This window comes from Microtus ochrogaster, chromosome 4, assembly GCF_000317375.1.
Source record: "Microtus ochrogaster isolate Prairie Vole_2 chromosome 4, MicOch1.0, whole genome shotgun sequence".
Taxonomy (NCBI): domain Eukaryota; kingdom Metazoa; phylum Chordata; class Mammalia; order Rodentia; family Cricetidae; genus Microtus; species Microtus ochrogaster.
In genome coordinates this window covers 33,022,081-33,033,195 of record NC_022011.1, presented here as the reverse complement: position 1 = coordinate 33,033,195, position 11,115 = coordinate 33,022,081, and the positions used below count along the sequence as shown (strand labels likewise).

The 11,115-nt window shown below is 49.7% G+C and overlaps 1 protein-coding gene across 1 annotated transcript in view; it reads right to left on the bottom strand.

Moving 5' to 3' along the window:
- Positions 1-2,290: 2,290 nt before the first annotated feature.
- Positions 2,291-11,115, bottom strand: part of Disc1 (DISC1 scaffold protein) — a 165,328-nt gene continuing 156,503 nt past the window's right edge. The window contains exons 12-14 of the mRNA XM_026778672.1: positions 9,839-9,956; positions 3,363-3,500; positions 2,291-2,887 (exon numbers count right to left, since the gene is read on the bottom strand). Coding sequence (XP_026634473.1) covers positions 3,364-3,500; positions 9,839-9,956 — 255 coding nt within the window. The 3' untranslated portion in view covers positions 2,291-2,887; position 3,363. The remainder of the gene's footprint in view (positions 2,888-3,362; positions 3,501-9,838; positions 9,957-11,115) is intronic.

Here is an 11,115-nt window from a genome sequence, read left to right as displayed (position 1 = left end):
CATAGGAAGCTTCCAGAAAACCTACCCAATCTGAGGCTGTGGGTGGCAGCTGCTGGGATGATCTTTGGGGTGACTGGGAAAGGCTGGGTCAGGACAGTGGATAGAGGTTAGGGCTGCTGTAGCCAATCAGAATCTAGGTTACATAGTTGGGTTTGCTGGGGAGGGGGGTTAGGGTTGAGCTGCTCTGAGTACAGTGTCTCTCACTCTCAGGCAGAATTCACAGGGCAGTCATGGTTTTTAGCTGGTGAATGAGTTTCAGAGCTCAAAATGCAGAGAGAACATCAAAGGCACTTTAGGAAGGACATAGGTCAGGATTCCCCATGGTCTTCCTTTGAAGTCAACTCTGAGCCTTAGGAAGGGAACTTTGCCTTCCCCAGGCCCCTGAGCACCATCTGTAGGGTCTCCCTCCTCATGCTGAGGTGCAATTGCAGGATTGTCTGCGAAGGGTTCAGCATGGTGCCCATCCACATGCATTCTTGGGAGGGAGCCAACCCCAATACCAAGGAAAGCAAGACTAAATCCACTGTGACATTAACTTGATTCGGGGGATGATCAATACCATGAAGTTTCAAGAGCTAGACCTGGTAACGATGAGGTAATGAAGATGCCCAAGCTGGCCGCCCTCGTGGGTTCAACTTGCAGCAAGGTGGCCATGGACTACTTCCTCCCTTGCTGAACATCACAGTGAAATCAGACACTACTTTGTGGATGGATTATGAGATCAGTCCACAAAGAGATGAATGGATAAGGAAATATAGCATATTTATAAGGGGTGTGTGTGTGTGTGTGTGTGTGTGTGTGTGTGTGTGTATACTGTTGTCATAAACAATGAGATGGTGTCATTTGTTACCAAAAGGATAAGCTGTCGCTTTCAACACAAACCTTTGCTGGGGTCTTGGTCATCTCTCAACAGTCTGAACTGAAGCCCCAATCTCCCTTGGACATTTGTATGTGGCCCTGTAAAATCCTGCCCTGTCCTATAGTTTGGGGATCCACAGATACTGGATGTCTGGGGCTCAAGTGGCTGAGGAGAGAAAGGTTGTCATGAGAAGATGCTGTGGCCACAGGGAACACCAGCCTTTCATAAGCCCAGCCCAGGTGGCTCTCCAAGACTGAAGGACCAGAGGTGTGGGGCATGTGATTGAGGAGTCACTCACCTGCCCAGACACTGACAGCAATGTTTGCCCAGGAGTCTCAGCTGTCCCTCCCCATGTTCCAAGGACTCCAGTGATTGCTCAGTTCCTTATGCTTTCAAATGCACTATGACCTCACGGCATGCTATCACGGTGTCCAAATGACGCAAAACCCTCCGACTAGCAGTGGCTGTCAGGTGCCTCAGGCCTGGGAAGCTGCTTTTAAAATATCCAATTTAAGAACGTTCTTGACAACAGGGGGTAATCCTGACTGCAAGTTTTGCTTCACTAGAATTAAGTCAACCTGGGGGCTCTGGGAGTCATGTGACTGGTTCATCAGACTTTTAGAGGCACAATTATAAATGATTCAGGAATCTGGTTCACTTTCAAAACATCTGGGAACAAACTAAGCATATTTCTTATTCAAATATGCAAAACGTGTCTTCAAACAGGCTGCTCTTCAACTAAGGGCCAAGCGGCCCTCAGCACAGAAGGCTCGAAGAAGCTCCAGGTGCCTTCTAGAAATGGCAGAGTGATTAAGAAGGGTTAAAAGCTGTGGGCCCATGGGCCAGAAGAAGGCAAAAGTACCTTGATCCCGGTCCACACAAAGGCGAGCACAGCACCTTAGAGAGCCCTTCCTGGGCAGACATGTCAGACTCGCCTAAGCTCAATGGCTGAGAATGTTGGGCTTGACCTCCAAGATACAGGTGCACTAGGGTCATCCCAGAGGCCACAGCATAATGTAACCCAAGACTTGGGAATGAACCGGTTTGCAGAGAAATACAAGTGCGCTGGGCTCAGGGATGTTGAGGCTGGATGGAAGCTGGCAGGCTGGTGAGCCTTCTCACAGCATGGCTACCGGAGTTCTGTGGCTCTCTAGCAGGAGTTCTGATGCCAGGTTCTTAATCATACAGACTTGTGTCTCTGAGGTATCCTCCTGTGGTAGTTTATCTCCATTATCAACTTGACTGGACTCAGAATCACCTGAAGGCAAAACTCTGAGTATGTCTGTAAGGGTGTCTCCAAAGAGACTTAACTGAGGGAAAACCACAGCGAATGTGGGTGGCATCCTCACGTGAAACCAGGGCCACAATAATCCCTCTCTACCCCCCCATCCCACCCCCTGCCACCTCCCTCCCTCAGTTGCTTTAGCCAGATAGTTTCCCACAGCAACAGAAAGCTAGCTCACACACTTTCTTAGTGTGCCTCTTGAGAGCACTTGAACAACCTGGAGCTGCCTCAGCAGGAGCCCCAGCTGGGTGCAAGGAGCAATTCACAGACACCTGAGCATACCACCATGGAGCAGAGAGCTGCCTGTCTGAGTCCACACCCCAGTGAACCCACACTGTTCTGTAGACTCCACGCTGTGACTCCTTGGAACCAAAGGGACTAATAGTAGGAACCAGAAAGACTGGCTCAAAAGAGTCCCTGTCGCCAAACTGCCACCTCACTGGCCTGAATCTCAGAAAGACCTGAAGTAGCAGGCTGGGGTGGGGGTGGGGGGTTTTCTGAGGTGCAGTCTCGGCTGGAGAACACAGAAGCAGCAGAAGGTGCCCAGGTACTGTGAAGGTGCCCTGGGGCCGTCTCCTGAGACAGCAGAGCCCAGGGGAAGTGGCCTGGGCAGCTAAGGATCCACACAGACTCTGAGGTTCCTGGGCTCCAGCCGTTGGAGTGCCCGTAGGAAGACATGGCAGGTACAGTGGCCATCTCAGGCTTGGTTATCTTCAGAGGTCCTTGAATGGAGGAAGACCACACTGCCGAAGAAAACAAAAATGGCAGTAAGAAAGAGAGAAAACCAGGAAAAGTCACCCAGCCAAGAGGAAGTAACCATCGGCTCTCATACTAGATGACCTATTGTGACAACCCGGAGAAAAAGTATCCAGTCCCTCCCCCATCTCAGTCTGTGACAAAGCATGGGCCACTCTCCCACGGAAGGACAGAAGCCTCTGCATTTAGGAATTGGTCCAGACACAAGGATAAATGTGGGAAGAGTGGCTGTACCAGAATAATACTGATGATGTGGATGTGGTCCACATTCATGCCCCCAAACTCCATACTGACAACATGTGACTTATCCCCTTCCCCGCCCCCACTCCACCCCATGCCATGTGGCTCACCCCTTCCCAGCCCCCACTCCACCCCATGCCATGTGGATCACCCCTTCCCAGCCCCCACTCCATCCCATGCCATGTGGCTCACCCCTTCCCAGCCCCCACTCCAAGCTCACACCTCAGGCCTGTGCCTCCTGAACACCAGCTGTGGAATGGGAAGCTGTGGCCTCTCCTCCTGTCTCCTTTGTTGGCTGGAGCTGCAGGATCATGGCCTGCAGTGTTTCCTTCACCATCTGGAGCTCCCCCTGGAGAGACTGTGGAAGCTGTTAAGGAGCACACAAGGAGGAGAACCCCCCCCCCCCCCCACAACACACACCCGGGCCAGTGAGAGCAAGCCAGCCTGCGCAGAGCAGGTGGACACTGACATTGAATCGCAGCTCCACACTCTTACAAAATATAGCAATTAAATATTAATGAAAACTTTATACTTCCTCTTTTAAAAACCAGTCATGACTTCTGCCAGGTCCAAGGTTATTAACTTTCGAGTTTTGGTTTCAAAACTCTGAAGAAAGGCTCAGTTGTCAAGCTGAGATAGATGTCCAACTCAGATGCTCAGCGACATGTGACGGTGTAGCCACAAGAGTGTCTCAGTCCCCAGGCTGCGGTGGATAACTGTCACATTCAAGTGCTCTGACAGCAGACAGGGCAGGTGTTGGACATCAGAGCCTCAAGAAACCTAGCATTCAGGGCTGCGGTGAGAGGAACCCCTTAGTCCTCAACATCAGCTCTGTGCATGGGGGCACTTGACATTCAGGGCCGTGGTGAGAGGGACCCCTCAACCCTCAACATCAGCTCTGTGCATGGGGGCACTTAACATGAGCCCTCCAGTTTAGCATCAGGGACTGTGTGCTCACAAGGGTCATTCCAGCCCCTGGGACAAAGCCCTTCAGAGCTCTGTTACTTCTCAATGGGTAACTCTGGACTCTGCTCTACCCTGGGCTCCAGCCTGCTGCCATCTTCCCCAATTTAGAGTGAAATGCCTATCCACCCTGAAAAAGTTTTTGTTTTTAATCTTCTGGGAGTTTCCACAGATTTCAGTCCTTTATGTCATGTCCATCCACTCCCAGGATGTGCACCATCTGCACCTGAACTTAAAGGGAACATGGGCAAAGCCAGAGAGGAAGCCATCCACTAAAATGCCTTTGTGTTTTGTTGTAAAATGTGATTTTATCCTCCATCCCTCCAGACCTCTGGAAAGGTCTGTCCATCTCGAGACAGCGTGGGGGAGTCATATGACTTTATGCAAGCTGAAACTTGTGTCCCAGACTGAACACCAAGGTGCAATTTGTCACTAGGTCTGGTCTCTTGTAAGGAGTAAGAGGGCGCAGTGGGCTCTGGGTCCTGACAATGCCCTGGGATCTGACTACCTCTGATGCTGGTCTGGGGCCTCACAGCACTCTACTCTGCTAAGTGATGATGAGGTCTTGTAGAGAGAAGACAAACAGCGATGTTCAGGAAACTTCTGGGACCACAAAGCTAACTAAAAAAGGCTAAAGACAGAGAAAAGTCACCAGAGGAAGAGACTAAATTATAAAATTGAATTAACACATCAGCTTCACACATAATAATTTCCATTATTGCACCAAAGAATCAGGAAGATGGGATCTGAGAACGCAAGTCTCCTGGGAAGCCAGGGATTGTATCATGTGTACTTAATTGTCCATCTGTAAACTATAGAATCTCACAGCTTAGTCACAGAGGCAAGGCCTACAGTGGGGGGGGCAGAGCAAGGGAAGGGAGAAGGACACATGTGCACACACACACACACACACACACACACACACACACATACGCACACACGCACGCACCTGCCGGGAGCTGCAGGCACACTCATCTCTGAACAATGAAATCAGTTTCTCACCTTCCCAGTTTCTCACCTAGGAGCACTGATCAGGCCTAGACTGGTTTTAGACACTTGTACAGTAAGGCAAACTGTGTCCTCAGAATGGACTTTTAAGGGAGAACCCCCTATTTTCCATCTTATGTCTATGCATAAGCTGACAGGGAGAACCCCCTATTTTCCATCTTATGTCTATGCATAAGCTGACATGCATACACTTATCATCAGATGCATTATGGGACGGGAAGAGGAAAATGGTTATATAACTTAAAAGTCTGTCAGTTAAAATAGAGAAACACGCAAACCATATCCTTAGTAACCAGATTCCTCCTCTTGAAGCCCATGAAAGAAGCCCTGAGGTGACAATCAGGGCCTCTGAGTACCTGCACTCACACCCGCATATTTTCTGGCCTGTGCTGTTGCTTTCCTGTGGCGGAAGTAGCCTTGCTGCTTCCACAGATCTGTGCACACTTATTTCAGTGCTTTGAATGAGACACCAAGAACCTGGAGACACCTGACCCAGATCCTGTCCACTGGTGGCCTGCAATGTGCCCTGGGAGATTGTGTCACCAACCTCATGCTGAGTTCATACTGTGTCCCACTGGCAGCAGGACCATCCTGGTCTGAACACATTGTCTGCTCCAACTTTTCCTACCCAGACCTCGGCAGGAGGCAGAAGAAAACACGTGGCTGCCACCCCTCCATCAGCCGGGCATGCACAGGGCCTCGAAGAGCAGCCTGCCTGGCTCTCTGCTCTCCCACTATAAACTACTAAAGATCTTCCCAGGCGTCCTTGCTTGCTCCTTAGTGTTAGAGGTAAAAGAACATTTCAAGGAGGCAAGACAGTAACCCCTCTGCTCTGAAACCTTGGCATCTTTAGGCTACACACTGGAAAGTGGAACCAGACAGGAACCCTTTGGGGCTGTGGAGTTTTATGCATGAGCCTGGATACATTTAGTCTCTGCATGCCATCAAGGCTAGCAAGACGAATCAATTGGGCACCGTGCATTCCCAATGAGCAGAGAGAATAGGCTCCCAAGAGGGCTTCTGGACTGGAATGCAAATGCCTTGTAAATAGAATCAGCCTGGTCCTTGCTCATCCATGACTCAGCAGAGGCTGGCAGAACTGCCTGGGGCTCTGAAAGATGCCAGGATACGCCGGGCTTCCTTTCTGCCTATAGTGAGCTATGGAAGTCAAAGGAAAAAGAAGGGGGCGGGGATTCTGTTTAAAAATTCACGGAGCCTAAAAGCTTTCCAGTTCAGGCATTCTGAACGTGGAGGAGCAGTTACAGAGCCACGAGAGGGATTTAGGAAAGGAACTGCTGATTAGAATCCAGAATCTGTGCAATCATGGTGCAGATTCAGACCACTGCTAATGGATCCCCAGTATGCCTGGCTGTGAAGTCACATCCCTGTCCTACCTCTGGAGTTTTCTTGCGCCCCTCCTGGCCTCCTGCTCTCCCGGTTAACTGCAGTCCAGAGGCTCCCGGTCACCTCAGCTGATGGCTTAAGTTGTTCACAATGCCTGTAAGGGAGGAAGCCCACCAAGACGACAAAGAAACAGCCTGTTTCCTCCGTCCTCGGCTCTGGCAATCCAGCCTTCCTCTCCCACCCGGCCGGCTGCTGTGACTCTGACAGCGACAGGCTGTGCAAGAATATTCAGTAGCTTTAGAAGCGCCCACCATATTGCACGTCCCCAGGCCACCCCTCTGTGTGTGACACACTGGCACACCACCTGCTTTGCTCCTGCAGACATGTGGCTTACAATAAGGACCAACCCCAGGAAAGATGGACAGCCACCGTATCTGGGGCTCAGACCCTCCAGAAAGGTGTCCCATGTGGGTTTACATCAGCACGCTCTAGTGTGGACTTGGACTAAACACGCATCATCTGCTACGTGTACACAGTGGTCCTGGCAGCATGCTTAGTAAGATCAAGGGAGACACCACCCTCCCTGCTCTGTTCTGTTCTGCTGCGTTACTGGTTCCAAGCCTTTTCTTTCAGAAACACTCAGCATTGTGCCTTTGATTGCAAAGGAAAACACATACCAGCCAGACTGTGGCTGGGGGATTCCTGCAGCCTCTTTGGATGCCTTGATAAATTCTAATTTGAAACAACAGCTTTTGTTTGTGAGGGAGCCCCACAGAGCATTGTGAATGCGGCCTCCCGACTCAGACTCATTATTATACCCGAATCCAAGTGCTACTTCACGGAGCTTAAAGACGCATTCTGTATGTTATTCTTGCCCAGTGACACAGAACACAGCCTGGATTCCGGGAAAAGTTGGGGTAAATATGTGTTGCGGTGTAGATGTTATCTACGGAAGGGTTGATTTCCTACCTAACCCAATACTTCCAGCCCCTGGTGGTATGGTACTCATTTGAAATGTCCTGGACAGGCCCAAGTGCTTGGATGCTTGGTCTACAGCTGGTAGGGCTGCGTGGTGGGGTTGTGGAACTTTTAAGCAGTGACTCCTGGCTGGTGTAAGTGGGTCACTGGAGATGAGCCTTGAGGGTCTTAATCCTGGTCCCCTGTCCCCTACTTCTGGCTGGAGCTCTCTGTTTCCTGAGCTACTGAAGTCACCCCCATGAACTCCCACCACGAAGGGTAGCATCACCAGCTACCATGCCTTTGCACCATGATAGTTTGGATCACGAGCCACATTCCCTTCAGCTGTCCCAACCCCTCCCAAGCCTGGCAGACCTGGGACACACACACACACACTCCCAGTCTTTGCCTCTGTCAACAATCACTGTTCAATTTCATAGACAACACACCTGCTAGAAGCATCCAAGTCTGTGATCTATTAACACGTTACCTCCTTCTCCTTCTGCTTCCTAAGGCAACTGTGCAGTAATGGCATCTATCCTGGAGTTGGAAAAGGCAGGAGGCTGTGCAGAACCGAATGCTCTTTAAAAAGGTAGAAACGATGGCAGAAGCCATTCAAGGAAAAGCCTGCTGAGTTGATAAGCACGTAAAGTCATCAGGAAACACACTGCCTCGGTGCCTGGCCACGCATCTGAACAGGTCTGAATAAGAACAGCCTTTGGCTGTCCAAAGCGACTTAAATATATGCATGGAGACAAAGTAAAACAGAAACCAAGGTTCTAAAAAGTCAGGCAGTGAGAAACAAAGACAAAAATACCTAAATTTCCCACAAACGGATAAACAAAGAGAGTAACAGACAAGGAGGTGACGAGCTACAAAGGGCGACTTGTGACAAATTAAACTGAGGGATTCCGGGTAGGCTAAGTATGCCTTTCCCCACCTGCGTTACCATGTGACTCTTTAACTGACACCTTGCTGGGACCCAGAATCACCTGAGAGGGGAACCTTCTGAAGAACTGTCTACATCAGGTGGACCTGGGGGGGGCTGTCTTGATTGTTAACTGAACTACGGGGATCCAGCCCCCTGGCACATTTTTCTAGGCTAGGCCCTGAGTTGTACAAGAGACAGAAAGCTCGTTGAGTAAGCAAGCAGGCAGCATGGGTGCATCTGCTGCTTTCTGCTTTCTACTGTGGCTACTGTGTGACTAGTCTGGCTACCCGAGCTCCTAGCCTGTCCCCCAGAGATGAAATTTAAACAGAAAGTATAAGCCAAATAAAATCTAAGTGACTTTCAGTCAGGGTGTTACAGCAACTGGGGATGGAACTGGTTCAGAACCCAGTCACACTCTTCCAAAGAGCTCACTAGTGACGAACAGCATGTGTCCACCACCAGGAACGTGTGTGCCCCTTTGTTAGAAATTAGGTGCTCCCCCAGCCTGCCCTTCAGGGACTCAGCACCGGCAGACACCAAACCTCATGGTCAGCCTCCAACAGGTGCGGTACATTACCGCTGTAACTGCAAGTTGTGTATTCTCCCTATGCAACACGTGTGCCCTTTTAAAGGCCACTCCCAACATCACAGCCTTCTCTTGTTCTTTCTCTCTGCCTTCCAGTCTCTTTGTCTGTCTGTCTGTCTCTCTCTCCCATGCCCCCACTCCAAGACAACAAACACATCTCAACAAATCCCTTACATGCTATCTGCTGTGTGGTGCGATCTCTTTGCAGCAGGAATTGGCCCAGATCCGCCAAGGTACTCTGCCACTAAACCCTAACACCGATTCCGTCAATAAATCCTAATACCCGCTGCATACACAAGTGAGCCCACGTGTCCTCTTCCCACCTGATTAGGGCAGCTGGCTTTGAGGTAGGCGTCTGTAGCTGTGGCATTAAGATGCGGAGGTTAGTGCAAGAAAATAGAATTTTCAGCACCAAAAAGGACTATGCGAAGCTTAACCACGAGTATGTGTTAGACGTCAGAAAGAAGGTATTAGTTTGGACACCCCACTATCTATGGCATGCAGAAGGCAGAACAAAGGACTTCAAAGAAGGCTTTGCATCTCTAGGTATTGAAGAGGCCTTTAAGGAGGTGAGCCACTAACTTGTTTGGCTCTTTCTGGTTGTTTCCCTATGGCCACACAGACTCATCTTTGAGCTCACCAAAACCTCCATTTTGCCTTGGTTTTGGCTGTGTGCCTAACTGAACTCTGTGGCTAATACTTAGCAGCTGGGTTTGATAATTGAAAAGATTGGATGGTTTACAAAAACCAGAGGTGAAGTCCTCCACACAGAATCAACTCAGATCCAAGATGCGCTGAACTACAGGTAACAGCGGCATTGGTTCCCCTCCATCTGCAGAGGCACGGGGATGTGGTACGCATTTTTAGATTTTCTCTCGCAAAGTAACTTCTGAAAAATGGAAAGGATATGAAAGAGAGCTTCATCGGGACTGTGGATGGCTCTGTGAAGTTGATCTTCGAGGTGCAGGAGCCTCACGCCTATGGCTTCACATTTCTCTCCAACTTCAGCAGAAATGATGTGAGATTCCTGGTGAGAGGATAAGGAAAAGATCATGAGTCAGCCTTGGGATCCCGAGGGCTTTGTGTACAGTCAGGACACACAGACAGCTCTCCTGGGTTAGCTGTGGGATTCTGAGGACGGCAGCCATGACTAACAAATACCATGGTCATGCCCAAAATCAACCAGAAGGAGGGGACATCTGCAGAGCAATGATTGGCAGTGGCTGGATCACGAGTCACACTTGGAATGCAAAACAGTGTGGGTGGGTCAAATTGTGACCACCAACAGGAAAAGAAGGGACCCAACACTCGGAGTAAAGCAAACCGAACACCTCAGTCTTGTTCCGAAAGGATCAGCTAATGAAAAATAAAAGTTAAATGGAACAAACTAAAAAGTACATCTTCACAATTCCCCCAGGCAGGCCATCTCTGAACATGTGCGGGCTGGCAGTATGGGTGTGAACTTGGGCCACCTCAGACGTCACAGTGAGCCCTGTTAGTTGTCCCTGTCCTGTGACTTGGTGCTGGGTGACTACTCTTCCTGGAATCTACCACAGAGAAACAATTTACATATTTAAATTGGGATTATTTCTATTAAGACTTTGTAATAAGCATGGAAAAATCATACTGGTGTGTGCACATGCCCAAGAGAAATAGAAGATTTGAACCACACAAAGATAAAAGCATTAGGAGCCCAGCAAAATAATGGGAGAAAACAGCCCAGGCATAGCGAGAATGGTTAGAGGCAGTGTGTGTGTGTGTGTGTGTGTGTGTGTGTGTGTGTGTGTGTGTGTGTGTGAAGTGCAGATCATTTCCAGGTAAAAATCCTCCAAAAGACATGTAACAGTAAGACCAACATACTTGATTGTAATAGGACCATGGCCCTTACTTCCCTCTGACCTTGAGAGGAAATGGCCCTTTGGTGAACACTCAGCCTCACGAGAGATTTACATTGTGAGGGGCGGGAGAAAGAAACATGGTCACTGTTGCCCAGCCTTTACACCTACTAAGGTGCGTGTTGGCTGCGTGGAAGGAGAATAAGGGGGATGCTCTGCCTCAATGGTGGTGCTCAGTGTGTGTGTGAGTGTGTGTGTGTGTGTGTGTGCTGCTCACTTGGGAGAGCGTGGCCTCTTCCTGGTGCTGAGTGTGTGTGTGTGTGTGTGTGTGTGTGTGTGTGTGTGTGTGTG